General features: G+C 35.8%; 1 protein-coding gene across 2 annotated transcripts in view; it reads right to left on the bottom strand.

The window, feature by feature from the left end:
- DACH1 (dachshund family transcription factor 1) overlaps positions 1-21,531 on the bottom strand; it is a 438,758-nt gene that overhangs the window by 47,993 nt on the left and 369,234 nt on the right. For both annotated transcript variants that reach the window (XM_060637011.3, XM_060637012.3), the window contains one exon: positions 436-587. In XM_060637011.3, the coding sequence (XP_060492994.3) occupies positions 436-587 (152 nt within the window). The remainder of the gene's footprint in view (positions 1-435; positions 588-21,531) is intronic.

Below are 21,531 nucleotides of genomic sequence, written 5' to 3'. Positions count from 1 at the left end.
AAAGAAGGGATTTTTTGGATTCTTTTATATTAGACATATTTTAAGTGACTAAACATATCATTTCCTCACTGGAAGGCCAACAGTTTAAAAATAACCAAATATTTATTAGAACTGGTGTGCCGTCGTTTAGTAAATCAGACAAACTTAAACAGTTAGATTCCTCCCATCAGTTGGCAATAAGGAGAGCATTGAGGCAGAATGATTTTTCAAATGCCCAGGTCATTTTCACTGAAGCTTTTATTAAGGCTGCGTATACAAATTTCTAAACCAGTTTGAGTAGTGTAGCAAGTTTAAAATCTTCAACTGCTGGAAAAAGTTCAATATCATGATTCAGGCAATCTCATGAGTGGCTTAAGCTGGAATAGTATGAATTTGGGAAAAATTCACAGCTTGAGTCTTCCCTGTTCCTTTCTTCCAGATTACAAAAAGGCCTACCTGTATGTTAGTCAGCAGGGTCTCTATGGAAGACAATCCATCAGGAAACAGAAAAGGAGGCGGAAAACCTGGAGGTAGTGGTTGTCCATGCCCAGTTAGAGAAAGTTTGTCAAGGCTGTCTCTTGCGGTTGGTGTGGAAAGCGGGGTCTCATCTGTATGTGATTGAAACAAAAATATAGAACAAGTTACGCTTGTCTGTTTTTATTAGACCTCAGTAATGGCTTCCCTAGTGGTTTCCAGAACATTTATTGCAAATTGGTTCCTGCTATCAGGAGAAAATGCTTTCTGCTGAATTTTCTTTAATGAAAAAGCTGTGGAGATACAACAAGATAACATTAATGAGTAACTTTATAAGCCTTTTAAATGCAGTCTCTAATGAGACTGAGTTTACAGTGCCATAGAATCTTTTTAAAACAAATATTATCTCACATATAGTTGTGATAATATACTCAGGCTGACTTTATGGGCACCTTCCCAATTATCTCATTTTAGTTTGTTCTGTTTGGATTGACAATAGAATATTTCTAGAGCTTCATATAAAAGAAATGCTTTGTATATTAGTGTGTTGCTCAATTAACCCTTCCTTTATATCAATGATTTGTTCAAATATATTCTTAAGGAATCTACAAAAGGATGTACAATTAAAATTTGTCATTTTACGACTAAAAAGAAAAACCGGAATCAAATATATTCCGAAATTATAAACGAATTATTCAGTATCATTAAAACTAAAGGGCTAATTCTATTGACCCTGAACACTTTTTACCTTCTGATTGAAAAACTAGCCCTTTATACATGAAAAAGGAGTCTAAAGAAAGGATAATGAAACACAACGTCCATAACAATATTTAGAAAATCAAATATAAAACCCTCTAAGATAAATTAATCTTTACTTTATTTATTGAATATTCTTCAAAATTTTAAGCAACTCAGAGTAATGTCTCGATGTGGATTCCTTTTACTCTCACGGTGAAATCTTTTCATTCAGCTCTTTATTATTTAAACATTTTTTTTTACAGTTTCATTTCAGACACCAACGTTATGGCTTATTTTAGTTTATTATATCACAGAGAAAATTTTATTCATGGCAGGATTCTCAATTTTATAAATATTTTCATATTTCACCCCGGGAAAATTAATCAGAGCAATGTATTTGCACAGTCCTGATAGGATCTCTCAATTTTGCAAGTGGCTAAAAACTTCAGCACACTTGCCTTTATGCTTATAATTTGATTCCACTGTTCTCGATCATTCCTTTATTTTCCATTACAACACCTAACCACACAACACGTTTTCCAATTACCTCTCTCTGGGGCAGAAATATGGAAGTAGGCACCTCTCTGTCTCTAACTAATGTCAGAACAAGTTAAGTTCATCTCCCTCACCTTTCCACATTTCTAGTTAACAGGCCAAAAGGGAAGAGAAGTTGGGGAGGAGAGTATCGGACACAGGCTTTCTTTCTATTAACTGCCTCTCTTCTCACACTACACTCACTCCCTCTGCGGTTTCTCCTTTCACTCCCTTCTCTGTTGACTTACTGACAGGCGATCTGAGGCCGCAGGTTCTAGAAGAAGAAACGGAGTTAAGCAGCTAAAGTAGGACTCTCTGTGTTATTTTTTTTTATCACCCTTGTCACTGGGGGTTGAAGAAAGACTGCCGTGCAGGGGTAGGGCTACTGCATGGCTAATGTGATCAAGATGATCTTGGACACCCTTTACCTAGCTGTCATAAATTACTCCTCCAGACCAAGGCTGCTAGTGTTTTCTCATAATAGCTCCAAAAAGGCGCTTGTTAAACATCTATGTGCATGTGAAATTGTTTAAGAATGGAGAGCAATATTTTTCGATCAGCATCACCTTCGCTGTCACATGCTAAAGAAAATGTGGCTTAATAGATCATGGGGATAATAATTGCTTGTCTCTTGAAGAGAGGCATAGAACCAGATGACCACCTGAATTTGCTTTCAGCTTTAGAGACTGATTCCACAATTCTTTAAAGATCGTCTAAGAAAAAAGCACGATATGAATGTACACACACACACACACACACATACATACACACACATTTGAGTATAAGTTCCATCATTCCCATGACTATTTGATGTAACTTCAATACATTTATGCTTGACTATGTTTGGCTGTTGTGCAAATTAATGAATAAAATCACTCATGACACACATATTTACATAGCTAACACTTACTTAACATAAACAATGTGCTAGACACTGAGGACAGAAGGCTTAAAAACACAATCTACAAACCTCAAGTAGCTTAACCTGGACTGGAGTGACTGATCCCAATTGTTAGTAGCCAATTCCTATAGTTAGTGAAATATTTTGTCCCCCAACATTATTTCATTAGCTACTCTATTTTTCCCGATATAGGATTCAAATTGTTCTGTGTGTGTGTGTGTGTGTGTGTGTGTGTGTGTGTGTGAGTGTGTGTGTGTGTGTGTGTGTGTGTGCGTGCGTGTGTGTGATCTATTTTTCTGCAGTTGCTTCAGTGGAATCCTCATGCTCATCTTGGTCCTCACGGTTTCAACTATCATTTGGTATAGACTTGCATGATTGGGTTCATTCATTAGTCATTTTATATAGGAGAGATATTACATAAGGCCACTCTAAATATGAAGCTAAGAAACAGTAAAATTTAGAGCACAGTGACAACTAAAGAAATGAAAATAAAGGGTGATTCTTAAGATCAATATATATTTTTGAAAAGAAGACACACTAATCAAAGATCAAACATACAAAACAAAAATATTCCTTTGGGCTTCAAGACCCTACTAAAAAGTTGTCATCTTGTGGCAATTAACATCATAGAAAGTCTCATTGAGTCTCCTTACAAAGATGGTAAAATTGGGAATATAGTTCTTCCTTTTGAAATAAAAATGACCTTTGATATCCTAAATGCTCTAAGAAGATTAAAGCAAATGTTTGAGAGTCCAGACAACATGGAAAAGAGTTTTAACATTACCTAATCTCCACTGACTTCAAACAGTGAACAATGATGAAGCACAAATTCACAAAACACCTTATTCCAAATTGATATATCTGCACATACTTTTTTAAGTTTTGTTTGTAAAAGAAAGTTTGTCAGATGGCATGCTCTTTGGATTATCACAACATTTGACAATGTAATCTGTCTTCTGTTCTTGAATATTTTGCTTTCAAATAATTTTAAACTTATGAAGGGTTACAAGAATTGGACAAAGAATTCCTAGATACTCCTGGGGTGGGTTGCATGGTAGTCCCCTAAAATATACATCCATGCCTAATCCCCGGAACCTCGGAATGGTAGCTTGCTTGGAAAGAGGATTTTTACAGATGTGATTAAGTTAAACATCTTGAGGTGAGGACATCATCTGGGTTTAGGATGGATGCTGAATCCAATGACAAGTGTCATTATAAGAGAAAAGCAGAGGGAGACTTGACAGAGACAGGAGAGATCCACAGTCAAGAGGAAGAGGCAGAGTGGAGAGGGAGACGGAGATCAGAATTTCCCAGCCATAGTAAATGCATGATGCTGACAGACACCAAAAGCTACAAGAAGTAACGAATGGATTCTCCTTTATAGTCTCTTGCACGGGGTGGGGCTTATGCCTGCGAATACTTTGATTTTAGACCTCTGGCTTCCAGAACTCCAGAAAGAAAATTAATTTTTGTTGTTTTAAGCCGTCAAGATTGTGGCAATTTGTTAAATCAGCCCTAGAAAATGAATCAACTCCTTACTCAAATTCACCAATTGTTTGTATTTTGCCATGTTTACTTTGAAATTATTTCTCTGCTCTCTCCCTCTCTTCTTCTGTGTGTATGTTTACATATGTTTGAACCATCTTCCCTTTTAATCCTAAAACATCAATGCACATTTCGTAAGTATAAGGACACACTCTTACCTGACCACAGTAAGTATAAAATCAGCAAGAATAACACACAGAGAATACTATTGTTTAATCAAGAGTTTCTATCCCGATTTCATTATTTGTAGGATATTTTACTGTAAAGAGTTAAATAATTAATACATCTTATAATGTACTTGACAAATACTTGGGGAATATTTTCTCTGGGTTTGTGGTTATATACTAGCCACTAAGATGGCCTCTGGTGATTCCTCCCTCCTGTTACTCACATCCTTTCTAGAACCTTCCCCCTTAATCTGAGTCAGATCTAACAAACAGAGAAAAACAAATGTGTTAGTCTGTCACTTCCAAGATTTGGTTATAAAAACTTATAGTTTCCATTTTCCTCTCTCTCTTTCTATTATATTTCTTGCCCTGGGAAAAACCAGCTGTCCTGTCATGAGACAACCCTGTGGAGGTACACATGACAAGGAACTGAGGCCTGCCAGAAACCATGTGAGTTGGCTTGAAAGCAGATTCCCCCTGCCCGGTTGAACCTTTACATGAGGCTATAACACAAGCTGACAGCAGAGCTGAAACCTCATGAGAGACCTTAAACCAGAAGCACCTAGCTAAGTTGCATCCAAATCCTGATCCACAGAAATTGAGATTTTAAATGTGTCATGGTTTAAGCCACTAATTGTTGGTACAATTTGTTACACGGCTATTGATAACTAGAATAGGACCTCACATTTTGAATACTTTGGATTATGTATAGAAAATGACTTAGTGTTCAAGGTGTATCAACCACTTTGGACATGTAACAACTTCTTCAGGCTTCAATTTTCTCAAATTAATGTGTATATATATATATATATATATATATATATATTTCAACCTATATATATACTGAATGAAACAAACTCTAGTGTCATGCAAATGTAAAATTTCACATTCTCTATTATCTCTTATAAAAATTCTTAAAAATTAGTTGAGTGGATGGGGCACCTGGGTGGCTCAGTCGGTTAAGCGTCGGACTTCAGCTCAGGTCGTGATCTCACAGTTCATGAGTTCGAGCCCCGCATCGGGCTGACAGCTCAGAGCATGGAGCCTGCTTTGGATTCTGTGTCTTCCTCTCTCCCTGCCCTCCCCCATTCATACTCTGTCTCTCTCTGTCTCAAATAAATATTAAAAAATTAAAAAAATAGTTGAGTGGACATTCCACCCATATTTACTGGAGATTTCACCTATATTGACTGAAAAAGAATTGAATCACATAAACACAAAATTCCAAAGCAAGTTATTAATTATATAGGTTTACAAACTCCATTTTACAAGGATTCTTAAATTTTCTGGCTTCATTTTATCAAATTAGAAAAAGTTCAACCATTTATAAGACAGGCACTCCCTACACCTGGGATGGAAAATTAGATGCAGGGAAGGGTATGTCCTCCTAAGAATAAAGTAAGCACTTTTGAAAGCCACACTAACTAGGGTAAAATTTTTTAAGTACTCCATATCCATAGGGGACCAGTAGTTATGCCAGTTCTCAAAGGAGTTCTTGTTATTTTTAAATTCCTAAAAAAGAGTGGTTTATAACTTTCCTGTATTTTAATTCAGTTGCAGGGAACCACAGTGGTTTTCTAAAGGAAAATAGAACTGCACATAATACAATGTCATAAATGATTTCATCTGTTAACCAGAAAAATACTGATTAACATTTTAATAATTATATAATAAGTATAATGACAGTTATAACAACATACAATCAATTAGGATCAACTAGGATATAATGGACAAGATAAATAGAAAGCAGAGATGGAAGATAAGAAAACGTTTATAAATCCAAAATCAATGAAGTATGAAAAAATGATATTTCATTCTGCTCATCATTTCATCTCATGATTTTCCTTGTATTTTAAGTCACATATCAATAAATGACTATCAGTAAGATTGATGCCTCTGTAAGACAGCTTTTTTTTCCATCCAATCTTATCACACGTAACAATTTAGCAGGATATCCTAAGGAACAATGTTGTTTAAAAAAATAATGGGCCTCTACTTTTAAAATGTTTTCTTTCCTGTTAATAAAATCTACTCAGTTGTTATTTTCATAACTAATCCCTTTGGGTTTGAATTATATATTCTCTTTCAAGTTCTTGTGTGTGTGTGTGTGTGTGTGTGTGTCTTTTTGTATCTGATGTCTTTTATTACATCATAAATTCCAAGTACAAAAATATTCACTTTTAGAAAACCATACGTTCCAAGGGAATTCACATTTATTCATCTTGATGTAAGTAGATAGCAACACTATTAAAATAAAAAAGTCTCTCTAATGTTTACAAGTGATCTGGGATTTTGTATGAAAATATGTTTTTATACTGGAAAAGTGAAAAAAAATGTTGACAAAAATTCTAGAGAATATGATAATCTCTATGAATATTTATTTATCAAAATATGAATGTTTCTTTGCCCCTTTTTGTTACATTTCTATCACAATTATATAGAAAGTTACATTTATTGGTGGTTTTTTTTAAACTCATCGGCTACATCATTCAACTGGAGTACGGGCATGAATAATCTAAAATACCAAGGGTTGGTATTTAAAAGATTTATTTGAAACTTATATTCAGGCATCAGACACAGTCATTTAAGTTGAATTCAATCATAATCTCAATCCTAGTTCACTCCTACTGTAGGACGCTTGGCTTAATTTGGCAATGGAAACTAATAATAAAGTAGAATACTGTGATCCGGAGTGTAATCTTCAATTAGAAATGGTCATGTAAACGTTTTTCTTTCTATTTTCATCTTCTCATAAAATAACAGATTACAAAATATCACATCAAATTTTATTTGCATGACTTTCATGTATCTATTTCAAGTCTTATAAAATATCCAGGGGTATGATAGAGTAAAGCTATTTTCCCGTATTTAATTTTAAGCCCACTTCTCAAAATCTGGATGCAGCTATGGTAAAATGAAGAGCAAACCAGGCTAGATTCAGAAAGTGTGAGTTCAAGCCCTGGCTCTAGCAAGTAATAGCAAATAGTGGAGATAAAAATCCATCTCTTATATACTATGAGATTCATTTATTTACTAAAAAGATGATTACAAACTCAAAGGATTATAGTTTAAATCCAAGTAGATTATGTATATGAAAGTGCTTTGTAAAATATAAAATGCTAATAATAAACTCTCAATAATTAACAAATCACTAAATGTATTCTACATTTCCTTTGGTAAACTTGGCTTCAATGTGCCATGGAGAGAATCTTGCTCTTGTACCATAAGCACGAGACTTCTCTACTATTTCGAATGAGGCTCGTGATGATGAAGTATTACGTTGATAATAAAATTCTTACTATATGTTATTTTGGTTGCCTTATACAAACTAACCCTGAAGTAGTTCAGCGAACAGTTAAAATTAACTATAATAGAAATAACTTGAGAAAGGGCAAAAGGATATGAACTAGTTTATCAACTTCTCTTCTGGCAGCAGGACCTAGAGGAAATGGGTAAGGTGACTTACACAGAACGAAAACAGTACAGATTCTGGAGAAATCGACTGTCAGAAACATAAAAACACTTACGAGTTTCCTTGGAACAGTATCTGGATTTTGAGTTTGGGTGAATGAAGGGAAGGATTTAATATGGAAAGGACATCATTGTAAGTGCGTGTTTGGCAGCATGCTGGAGGTGCGCTAAAATATACACCAAACTCACAGTTCTGCCTAATCTGATGCACTTTAAACTATGTATTGCACATATATGCAATTATCACCTGTATCAGTGGTTCTTACCTCTTGTGTAGTTTACCTTTGAGATGCTGATGGAAATCAGGGATCACTCCTTAAAGGTAAAAATAGAACATAGAATCTCAGCTCCCTAACACAGAGTAAGCCCTTATTAGTATCTGTCGAAGGAATATGTGAATGAGAGGAGTTGAGGCTAAAGCTGGAGCAGTAAAAAGTGCAGAAATGAGAAGGACGTAAGTCTCTTGCACACCCTGAGGTTATATCACACCCATGATAGTAAAACTAAAAATACCTTCTATTGGAAAACCACTCTATTGATTACAAGACAACTGCATAGACATTATCTTGCGTGAGGAGGAAGCTGTAGAAAGAAGATTTTTAAAATGCATGCAATTATAATCTCAATAAGGTTATGGTGCCAAAGGATTGATTCAAATGGCACCCAGTGGTTATTAAGAAAGGGGAGAGATAATATTTAGATGATACAAGTACAGAAAGGGTGAAGAAAATAAAATCTTCATGGCAAGGTATATTAGAAACGAGCACTGAATATTGGGAAAGAATTAAACAGGAGGAGGTCAAGTGGTTCTATAAGGAAACCATGCAGGTTGACTGTTCAAGGAAAACCGGCATCCTGAGGGTCCTGAAGAAACTTTTATTTTTAAAGGGAAACCCTATTTTCTACCATTATGCTTAAAATACAGTCTTTAATTTCTGGCTATTCTACATTTATATTTCAAAAATCTATGTATGAAGGAAACTCTAAATCAAGCTATAGATTAATAATTCCAGACAGAGACTTGACGGCAAACTCCTCACCGTCTTTCGCACCTGAGACAATGAAACTATACACTCTGATATCTGTGTGTACATTTTTTTTTCCTGCCACAGCTTCACAGCTTGGGATTTCTTGGCATGCGCGCGTGCGCACCCACACGCGCGCATGCGCGCGCGCGCACACACACACACACACACACACACACACACACGCACACACACACATTTACCTTTTAAACACTTCGGGTGCTTTTACCCCTGCTTGTTTGTTAAAGACATAAGTCCTAGTGTTTATGAAAGAGCTGGCACAGCTATGCTGAAAAGATCCACTTCATTGACCTTTCTGTCTCTTCCGTGACCCTGTAGGTTTAACCTCACTGCTGATACTGCAAGTGAATATGGGAAAACATTTATTGAAAGCTGCATAACACACACGGTTATATTTCCTCGGTTGATGTTTTGCATATCTGCACAGTAGGGCCATTAAGGGTTCTAAGAGCACAACGGAAACAATCATAGCGTTTGTTTTTAGATGACTGACTCAGGACATGTACACCAGGCTTTATATAGAAACTGTTTTTGTTTTATTAAGGGACTGTTTGTCTGTTAGTGATAACATCATTAAAAATAAATGAAAGGGGGCTGGTAAAATGCTTCCCAAAAGCAGAAACCTAATTAAAGGTGATATGCCTGCTATGAGGCTTTTTTCAGGACTCAGAAATAGAACGAGGTTAGTTCTTTCTCATTTTATAAGGCCCAGAGAAGACCTCACACTAAAACATCACTTCTGATCTAATTTTCTATTTCTGTGTACTTTAATAATCTACTTTACGGGCTATGCTTGCCCATAGAAAGTGAGCTAGTTTTGTTCCCACAGATAGCTGCTTCATCATGTCGCAGTGTATGAAGAGAAAATCTGATGGTTCGGGTCAAACAAACAAAAAAAAAAAGCACTCTCCTTTTACAGCAAATCGTACTGGTTGTGATATACACAGTCACAGCAGTTGAAATAATGCACAAATATTTCATAATCCTAAAAGACCACTTTTGAGAGTCCGAGTTAATGGTAAAAAAACATTTCCAAATCATGGTTTATAATTTCAGAAAGAAAAAAAAAAAAAGTAGACCCTTTCATTTTAAGGGGTGGAGTTACTCTAATTTCATGGATGGTGGAAAAAGCAGGAAACTGCATTCCCTTGATAACTCTGCCCTTATTGTGCTGTGACCTTGGCCAATTTACTTAAATTTACATCTGCCAAAAATGAGTTTCTGAAATGTGCTTTGAGAATTTTCAGGGGGGTGGGAGGGAGGAGTTGTCACATCAATTCAAGGCCTTTTCAAAATTAATATTACTTTAGAAGTAAAGAGAAAAAGACGAGAACACTGGGCTCCCTCACAGAGCACTATAGTTTGATACCCTGGTTTCTTCTTGTCACCTCTGCACAGTTTGGGTTCATTTATGAGTCTCCAAGCTGAAAATGAATCTTTTGCTAAGTAAATAAAACAGAACAATTCCCAACTTATCCCCCTGAAATGTAAAGTAGCTCTGGTATTATGGATTATTTAAAATTGGATTTGCACATAGGTGTTAGACTAAAATTATCATGGAATTATAAGAAGTGTGAGAAATCTTTGGAAATCATTTGGTGTAAATTTTCATTTTTCAGACAGAATAAGTCTGATAAGTGATTGACCCAAAGTTCTTCAAACCCAAGTTTGCAAATTCTCATTTCTTTCTTCATTAAAAGTTATAGTATCAATTTAGAGGAAATACTGGGAAAAATATTCTGAATGCTTCCAAGGGTATGCAAACCCACAAATATACACACACTTAAGACAACTGAAGCATAGCAGGATATTTAATAACTATTAAGGAATTTTAGGAGCGATAATAATGTGATTGTGATTTAAAGACAAGAGCCCTTATTGTTAAGATATATACACTGGAAATTTAAAAAATATATATTTACAGATTAAGTAAAATATGTTGGGGATTGAGTTCAAAATTATCTGAGGGAGAGAAGGAATTGGGTGGGGGAATTTATAATATCAGTTGGGGCTTGCAATGATCATTTTTAAAGCCAAATAATGGGTAGGCATATAAGGGGTTTGTTACTCTATGCTAATTTTATGCTTGTTTGAAATTTTCTATAATAAAATGATTTTAACATAAAAATAATGCTATGCAGTAAAAATTCTATTAACTCATTTTTCTTTCAAAATTCAGAGGCATTGGTATGATGATCATCAGCATTACCATCAAAATAACTAGCATATACTGAGTGCTTTCTGTGTGTGCAAAGCAATGTTCTAAGCACTTTGCATGCATTAACTAATTTAATCCTCTCAATAATTCTGGTAGATTGTTACTAGCGTTCTACTCATTTTACACATGAGTAGATAGAGGTAAACATAAGTTAATTAACTTGCCAAGATAACTCGGCTAGTAAAGAGAGGAGCCAAATTCAAACCTAAGTAGCCCTGCTCCAGAACCCTTAAACATACGAGGAGTAAAATGTAAATTATCTATAAGATTTTTTTAAATGCATTGGTATATGTGTTCAAGTATAAGAAACATACATTCCAAAAAAGGTAATAATTTTATACTTATTTTATCTCAGACTAGAAAGAAAACTTAGACATTTCTATGTCATTCCTTCTTAATCAAGGCTTGACTTACTTCTTAAAACCTAGCCAGCGTTCATCTTAAGCAGCCAAGATTCATTCAAACTGGCGATTCGCACTGTCAGACTTGTAATCATTCATTTCTTTTTTAAGTTTATTTATTGATTTTGAGAGAGAATGAGCATGAGCATGACTCGGGAGAGGCAAAGAGAGAGGGAGGGTGAGAGAATCCCAAGCAGGCTCCACAATGTCAGCACAGAGCCTGATGCAGGGCTCAAACCCACGAACCGTGAGATTATGACCTAAGCTGAAATCAAGAGTCAGATGCTCAACCAAATGAGCCACCCAGGTGTCCCAGTGATCATTTATTTTTGAGTCCAAGATATTTTACCTTAGCAATGAAATTCCAGATTCTCACCACCTGGGACTAGCTAGAGATCTCCAACCACAAGTACAATCGACAATATCATCCCTAATTTCAGGTGCCCACACAGGTATCTCCTGCAAATTCCCCCATTCTACACACCTTTACTAAATGTCAACCATCCTGAAAAAGTGTATACTTTGTGAGAAATATTTAACCATGAAAATACCACTTTTAAAATGTCACATTCATTCCATTAGATAACAACAAAAACAAAAACAAAAACAAAAAACAAGGGCTACTTAAAGATTCTTTAAAAAGTTACAAGTGTTGAAGGAATTCACTCTAAGGAGCCAGTTCCATGCCTTACCCATTTGTCAGCTACAATTCAACCTTGAGTATTGCCACAGTTTATCTCTTGCACTTGTTCCAGTTTAGCATCTCCTAAAATTCCTCACCATATAACCCTAGCCATGAACTTGCCTCACTTTTCACCATGAGAACTTTGTTTAGGTTTCCAGAACCAGCCCCACTCCTCCCCTGACTCTGTCACCGCGCTCCATGCTCACACCAGAAGCTCAGGGAGTTCTTGGCTACCGCTGGGCTCTGGTAAGATACCAGGTACCAGGTTACTGAGATGTTGCCCTAGACATCAACTTGCTGATCTAGATAAATTAGCTTATGTAAGTCTGCTAATTGATCACAAATAATGACTCTTTCTAGGCCACAGGTGTGTTTTACTAGGTCGCTTTCTTCTCACGTCCCTTGTCACAACCTCCTGAGATGGGAAGCACAGCGTGTGGAAGCGAAAAGTCTCCCGAGCCGACAGCCTCATAGCTCTACACCTTCAGCTTCACTGTCTTGAACCCATTCGTGTTTTCCCTCCCATATGGAACAACTAATAACTGATACATTTCACCAGCACTATTTCAAAGGATCAAATTCAGTGAAAATTATAACCAAAAAACTTCCTTTGTAGGTTTGTTTCCTGAAGTGTGTACAACATGAAAAACTGTGAGGGAAGCAACTCACCATCTTGTTCACTGCTGTAACCTCAAAGGATGGCACATGACACAATTTTTATCATCGACTGGCTGAATACCTGATATAACTGACCTCCACTAGTTAGTGGGCTAAGCTCTTTGTTCTCATATGAATAAAGATAAATTTAAGCTGAGGTTAGTCTACATTTTAAATCAGTTGAGTCTGAATGAAGGAGAAGATATGTAATACAAAATGTTTGCACTTTGGGTTGCCTTTTTAGAGATGCGAATCCAGCATAAAAAAACTTTTCTATTTTCTTTACGACATTTCTTTAAAGTTTATCTTTATTCAGTTTGAGAGAGAGATAGCAAGTGGGAAAGGGGCAGAGAGAGAGAGGGAGGCAGAACCCCAAGCAGGCTCCGTGCAGTCAGCGCAGAAAACACGGGGTTCAAACCCACACACTGTGAGATCATGACCTGAGCCGAAATCAAGAGTCAGACGCTTAACAGACTGAGAAACTCAGGTGCCCCTATTTATGATAATCTAAGTTTTAAAACCTCAATTTAAAAAAATTGTGTAAATATATCTGTGGCTATCCAGTGCAGAAAGGGAACTGCTGATGATGTGTAAAAAGCATTAAGATTTGATTCATGAGCCTACGTCATAAGTGATGTTGGCTGTTCTGGGCACTGGTGAACATGCCATGACAGAGGGTCTATGCAAAGGCTGATACGCATCCTGTCAAGAATATTATAGAAACTCTTCCCTAGAAATTGATAGGAGGTTAAACTAAATGACCTTTTTATCCCTTTTACCTATTGAGATTTTACGACTTCTTCCTTTAAAACTAACTGCTTTCTAACATAGTCATATAAAAATGCAAAGGAGAGCACTAATTTTTAGGATTTAGGGAAATATAAAAAGTTAAGAGTGTATGTTTATGTCAAAGTCAGCAGTCTTCCCTTGGCGAGAAGGGGATTCTTGAACAGCACAGCTGCTATTTTGCAACTCTCAGAGCATAAAAACATAACGCAAATTCCCGGACCTTTACTACATATAAGTTTTAAAACATTGATTTCCAATTTATAACCACTTGTTCTTTGTAGCAGAGAAAAAAGATGACATTGTCAGATTTATAAAATTGTTGTTAGTAGCTTTTTAACGTGTTCTATTTAAGAAAAACATATCTGTTGGCTCACAAAAAGTCAAACAAAAGTTAAATACAGAAATGAGACGTCTTGCCCAAGTTTTCCCTTATCACCTATTTTTAAATGTAATTAAAAAAAATGTTTTAAATGTTAAAATTGCTTTAAATTCCAAAACAAGAAACACAAATCATTTTCTGGCCCACTGAAATATTTCCTGTTATCTTCTACTTTATATTCTATATGTCTAATAGCATGGATGCTTCAAATTCATTTTGAGGATTTTTAAAAATATCATAAAGAAGTTATGCATTCAAGGTGGAAGATAGAACATGGATGAAGAATCTTAGCTGGAAAGGAAACCTGTATTAAGGGATCTGAGGAAGGGTGGTATGGATGAGACCCAGTGAATATGAGAAGAGTTGGCTCATGCAGGTGTCAAAGTAAGAGCCTCGGAATTGCAAGAGCTCCTGTAGGCCAGACATGAGGTTATGACCCACCATGATCAGGAGCACTTTGGGCATGGGTGATCATCTTACAGAAATGGGACTTCTTTCTAATCATGTATGTCTCGTGAGAATGTAGAACTATATTGTATCCTCATATGCCCATGTAACTATCTATTCCCCTGGCATGTTCCATTCAAATCATGCTAGCATTACAGCTACTTAATATTTTCATATATATTTCTTTATTGTTAATCTTTCCTCATTAAATGCAAGCTCCTTAAGAATAAAATTGTTCTCTGTACTGATGGTATTGTGTTCCCTCTACCTCTAATGGTGCTTTGCATTTACTAGGCTCTCGAGAAATATGCGTACAGTGAATAAATAAAAGTTTAAAAAGTATTTCAAAATGAAATAAATTAATCTCTCAGGCTATTTCTGTGCAATTAATTTTACTCAGAATTCTCAAATTTGTAAACATATATATTAGTTAAAGATTCTTTAAAAAAAAAGGTTTCTTTTTGAGAGAGAGAGAGAGAGAGAGAGAGAGCACGCATGCAAGTGCGCAGAGGCAGAGAGAGAGGGAGACAGAATCCAAAGCAGGCTCCAGGCTCCAAGGTGTCAGCACAGAGCCCGATGAGGGGCTCAAACTCACAAACTGTGACATCATGACCTGAGCGGAAGTTGGACTCTTAACCGACTGAGCCACCCAGGCACCCCTAGTTAAAGATTCTTCTTAATAACAATCAAGAAAGACTGAGAGAAGTTATATTATGATAGATAAAATGACCCTATAGTATCTAATGTATCTGAAGGAAAGTCAAAGAAAATTAAATTATATGCAAGTATATATATACAAATGACTACATGCACATACACACACATAAATACAAGGAACATATAGGTATGTAAGTATGTCAGTCAATAACTATTCTATATTTAGACTGTTAATCTTCTTTAAAAACTATCACCAAAAGCTTTAAGCAAATATAAATAAGTTTCTTATTTGACATAATAAATTATCTTTTGTTACTTATTCTTTCCCCCATATAGTAAGATTTCAAAAGAATGAAAAACTCAGAAAGAACCTCGAAGTTTTACTACTACTTTCTATTTCGTCTCACATACTTTAAGATGAACAAATTATAAGTAGCATATGTATTGAAACATTATTTCATAAATGAGTTAATACTAATGGGAAATTTGAAAACAATTAAAATATTCAACTATATTAGAAAATGCCTCACATTTGAATAAACAAATCAAACATACAAGTTTAACTCCTACATTTGGATATACATGAAAAACTCACATTGCCCTTTGATGTCATTTTACATTAGAAAATTTAAAGAAATACCATAATAACAAGTAAAAATAGTGTATTTATATGCATTTTCAAAACTCACACATAACTCAAGATTCTGATATGTCTCCACCTATGATGACCCAGGACAGTAGTTATGGGGGATAATTTATATTGGAGCCACTTTTTTTGGTTGGAATCATCATAAATAAATACCTTCATTGTTTCTCTTATAATGTATTCTTAAATCTATTCCCTTTTATTTGCCAGCATACAAATTCTCCACAGAAATTTGAACACAGTGCCTAGCATAGAAATATATTCAAAAAATATAATGGGGGTTACTGGGTGGCTGAGTCAGTTAAGCATCTGACTGTGGCTCAAGTCATGATCTCATGGTTCTCGAGTTCAAGCCCTGCATTGGTCTCCTTGCTGACAGTGTGGAGTCTGCTTGAGATTCTCTCTCTCCCTGTCTCTCTGCCCTCCACAACTCATGCCTGCATGAGCGCACGCACACGCGCGCACACACACACACACACACACACACACACACACACACTGTCTCTCTCTCTCTCACCTTCTCTCTCAAAAAAATCATGATAATCTAAAGAAAATTATTTCTTTCATTATTAAAATTATTTTCAGAACTATTATAATCATAAATTTCATCAGAAACTTTTTAGGAAACAAGAATAATTCTGAAATATGAACTTATCTTGCCAATTGTTTAGTTGGCAAATCAGCCAAATTAGAAGTTAGCCTTTCTAGAAATATTTATAGATGAATAGCAAATTAAATATGGTATGGTGTACCCTCTAACAAAGATAAGAAGACAGGAAACTGGAGCAAGTAAGGACATTTAGTTCATCCTCGGACTTCTTGGAGGAAGAAAAAACCAAGCTCAGAATGAAGGAAAATCAGGATACAAAGCCCTAACGCAGAGCTAAAACCTTCATATATGGATAGATGGAAAAAAAATATTTTATTATCTCAAATCTTATGTGAAGTTTCTAAAATTGCCCTCTACTTACATTAGCTCCTTCAAAGGTTAATGTATTTTTTCTTTTTCTTTCTTTTTTTTTTTTTTTTTTTTTTTTTGAGAAACTTAACAGAAGACCATGGGGGAGGGGAAGGAAAAAAAGAAAAGTTAGAGAGGGAGGGAGCCAAACCATAAGAGACTCTTAAAAACTGAGAATAAACTGAGGGTTGATGGGCGTTGGAAGGTTGGGGGGGGCGGGTGATGGGTATTGAGGAGGGCACCTGTTGGGATGAGCAGTAGGTGTTGTATGGGAACCAATTTGACAATAACTTTCATATTAAAAAAAAGAAAAAAATAGTATATTTTTTCTATCACCTATTTATTAAAAAAAATCCCCTCTTATCTATCAATGTTTCATCTCATTGTTCTCACATTGTCCTCGTAGGCAAAGAAATGAGACTAGGTTGAAACAAAGTTATCCCAGTGAGCCCATGCCAATCCTAACAATTTCCATCTTGTGTTCTAAGAAATTTTTTTATTAAAATTTTTTTTAATGTTTATTTATTTTTGACAGAGAGGGAGACAGAGCATGAGCAGGGGGAGGGTCAGAGAGAGAGGGAGACACAGAATCCGAAACAGGCTCCAGGCTCTGAGCTGTCAGCACACAGCCCAACGCAGGGCTTGAACTCACAGACCACGAGATGATGACCTGAGCTAAGTGGGACGCTCAACCAACTGAGCCACCCAGGCACCCCCTAAGAAATTCTTTTAAGAAATGATTTTAGAATTTTCCTCAGGGTCATCACCAATGGGCTTCTTACACTGTTCTGTGAACATTCTTTTTTTTTTTTTTTTTTTTTTAAATCATAACTGCATTGGCTTGTTTACTCATCCATTATCTCTTGTCTATGGGCCAAAAAACTCAGCTGTAATTTACTTCAAATATCTTAGAACATAATTCATATGGCCTGAATTCATTTAAAATAGCCAAGACTTCTTACCATCTCTTCATCTATCTTGGGCTTCATCTATCTTGAGCTCTCATGATGCTTACTCTTTTTTTAAGTTTCTCTTAGAAGATAAAAACAAAAGAATAGCATGTACTTTTTTGTATCATTTTAGATGCAGGCCAGACACAGGCCATGTATACTTAAAGAGGGATATGCTAAACATTACATTGTTATTTGATTACTTGACGGTAATTTGAGTTTATCTGTATCCTAAACATGGAGTTTCAAATTCTGAGGGGAAGGGTTGGCTTATAGTTTCTCTATGCTTTTCAATCCGGATTCTATATCAAGCTTTTCAAAAATTAATGATCGTGAGTAAGTCATTCTTTTCTCTGTCTCATTTACTAAATAATTGGGAACTCTTCCTGCAACTTTGTCCTCTTACTAGACTCTTCCCCTCTTTACTGAATAATTCTGAATGCGTATAAGCATTTTTGTGTTACATCCCATCCTCTACAAAAGAAAATCTCCCTTGGTATCATCCTTTCCTTCAATTACTGTCCCAAGTTTTCGTATCCCTTTTCAAGCGTTATGTATATTCTGTAACTTCATCTTCTCCCCATGACTTAATCTTGAACTCACTCTAGTCAGTTTTATATTCCTCCCTTCCTAATAAAACTCCTTTTCTTTTTTTCAAAATCAACCGTGACGTCAATGTTACCAAACCAAAGAGTTAATTCCCAGACTTCCCCTTACTTGACTTATCAGCAGTCCTGGATGTGTTGATTATTCCTTCATTCTTGAAACACTTTCTTTACTTGGTTTCCAGGTCACCACCCTCTCTGTTCTTCTCCCCAAACCTCAATGGCAGCTTCTTCATAGTCTCCTTATTGCTTTTCTTTTTCATCTAATCTTTTCAAGCTCAAAATATTACAGGTTACCTTCTGACCTTTTCTCTTTGCTGTATGTATTCCCTCATGATCTCATTCAGACCCACGCCTTTAAATACCATCTATATGCTGATGGCTCCAAAATTTATATCTTTAGCTCAGACCTTTTGCCTGAACTGCCCTCATCTCTGGACTCACATCTCCACCGGGATCTCTAAGAGGCATCTTGAAATTCATATGTCCAAAAAACGAACACTTAATTACCCAATTCCACAGATGCTACTCCTATCATCTTGTTAATCTCAGTTCCATTCCATTCATTCTTCTCAGAGTAAACTAAAATGATGAATTTGTAGTGTTTCATTCTAGTTCATATAGCTACAGATAATACATAGAAATATAGATCTGAATGTATCTATATTTGTGTGCAACCATGAGAAATGTTTAACATGACTTTGAGTTAAGTTTACATAAATAACATCATACTGTTAATATCTTTTTTCCAACTTTTATTGTGTTTTTGAGATTTCTCTAAGTTGGGTCCCATAGATCTTTGTATTCATTTGAAGTGCTGTATTAAATTATATCATACAACTATGCTATCTTTTATTTATTCATTCTTCTATTGCAGTGTTCAGTCGGTTCCAAAATGTTTGGTATGATAAACAATGTTGCAGTAAAATGCTTATTTTATCCATGTATTAGAACTCTGAATGCATTATTTTATGTTATTCTCACAGAACAATCTTGCATAGTATTATCCTTTTTCACCACACACACACACAAAAAAGACTGAATCCTAAAGAGATTGTGTGATTTTCCTAATGTCACACAGCTAGTCAAGGACATGGACAGAATTTGAAATCATGCTTATGCCATTTCATCATTCAGGGTTTTTTCCTATGGCATTAACTTATCTGGTTCCAAATCCCATAAAGTCTCTGTAGGAATAATACTGACAGGGAACAATGAGAAAGGCCCATGACCAGTCCCAATCCTTGCTTCGATGAGAATTCTAGAAAATTGTGAGTGGGCAATGAGAGCATGAGTATGGGAGAAATGGGAGTATTGTGATGGCAGCCCCATCTAGAAATCGACTATTTAAAGCCTTTTTATCAGCTTGTTGGGCACTCCAGTTCTAGAGCTACTGGCAAGAAAGTCATAGAAACTAAAGTGTGGCATGAGGAAGTGGTAGAAATCAAAGAGAAAGTTTTAGTTTGTGTGATTGAGACCCAGGAAAAAGTACCTGACATTAACCAAACTAAGAAAATTAGAAAGAAGACCCTCTAGGATACAGCAAGGTATGCGGTGGAGGGAACTTAAGCACTTGATGATGTTTTCTTTGAAATAAAGATTTGTTTTACTTATCAAAGATTCCTTTTACTCATCAAGACTTTAAGTGAAGAATTTCTACTTGCTTTCTCAATAAGAAAAAATACGAGAAACAAACAAATAGAAAAAAGCAAAGTAACACACCACGCTGCCTCTTTATAGATACAAATCTAGAACTGTGATAATTACCTTTTCTTCTTTCCCTTGTCTCCATACACATGCCATTCAGCTCCTGACTAGAGATTCAACCAGGAGCAATCACTGAAACCAATCATTAGGATCAGTAGAAGGAGTAATAAGCCAAGATATTAAACAAACAAAAATGCAGTCTCAATTTGTCTTTACTTATCTGCTCTGGCCTTGGGTATTGATTTTAATAATTGTATTCCTGCTTTGTTTCCCTATAGGATTTATTTCTAATGTTACAAGTAAGGCCCATCTTGTTCCAGAACCTGTATCTTGCTTGGCTCCATGTTCAATATCTTGGTTTCCTTTGGCCTTCCCAGCTTAGCATTTCTGTTTTCGGAAATCCAACCCAGAAACCAATTCTCCGTGGTCAGATGCCCCAATATAGTATATATGTATGTATGTGTATGTTTGTGTGTATTTTTTCCAGAACTTCACTTTTGCCTATCACCACCACTTATAGCCCTTCATTTATCGCCTACCACCTGCCAGAACTTTCTTGCCATCCACTTGTTTCAATATCCTGACTACTGCTTAGCCTTCTCCATATCATACCTAAGAATTTTAGAATTTGAATACTGTGATTTTTTTTGTTTGATTTATCACACGAATTAACAAGCACCCACTATGAAGAAGGGGAAAGGTTAATGGCATAGAGGGAGAATCTCTAGTTCCCCTCTAAAGAGATAAGAGGCAAACACAGAAGAGAAAAATACCAAAACAAAGAAGAAAAAGTCCAATGCCCACTCATGAGGATTGAGCAAAGACCACTGAAGTGGCAGGAAACATATATATTTGGTCTAATAGCCTAAAGATTTGAAAATTTTTGTTCTCTGACACACTTTTCTTGGATTCAAAAGTGTAAATAAACTAAATAAAATGCTATCCAACCCTAAAGATATAAAAGTCCTGTATAAATAAATGTTAATGTTTTCATCTGTAAATTAGCCACAGAGAATTGTGCAGAACTTCAAATGCAATTTCCAATGCATCCACATTTGTCAAATTATTGACAAACAATTGTATTTCTGAATTTTTTCTTAGAGGCTTTATAAAAATTCAATATACAAAATCTGCTGAACAGGGGTGCTTGGGTGGCTCATTTGGTTAAGCATCCGACTCTTGGTTTCAGCTCAGGTCAAGCTCACGGTTCATGGGATCGAGCCCCATGTCGGCTCTGCACTGACAGCACAGCACCTGCTTGGGATTCTCTTTCTCCTTCTCTCTCTGCCCCTTCCCTGTTTGTGCTCTCTCTCTCAAAATAGATAAATAAAATAAAGAAACCCACAGAAGAATCATTATGCCTTTAAATAAAATCTAGAAAGGTAATCTCTCTCTCTCTCTCTCTTTAAGGATTATTCTTCCTAGAAAAAAAGCGAAAGGAGACATAGATGCTTTGGGAAATAAAGTGAGATAGTGATTAGTGGAATTAGCTAGGCTTCAATTCAACAAAAATACAAGAAATAGAACACTGCAAAGAAATATGCACAGACTGAGAAGTATATACAGTAATTGGAACC

Source organism: Panthera onca, chromosome A1 (assembly GCF_046562875.1).
Source record: "Panthera onca isolate mPanOnc1 chromosome A1, mPanOnc1 haplotype 2, whole genome shotgun sequence".
Lineage (NCBI taxonomy): Eukaryota > Metazoa > Chordata > Mammalia > Carnivora > Felidae > Panthera > Panthera onca.
This window is presented reverse-complemented; position numbering and strand designations above follow the sequence as displayed.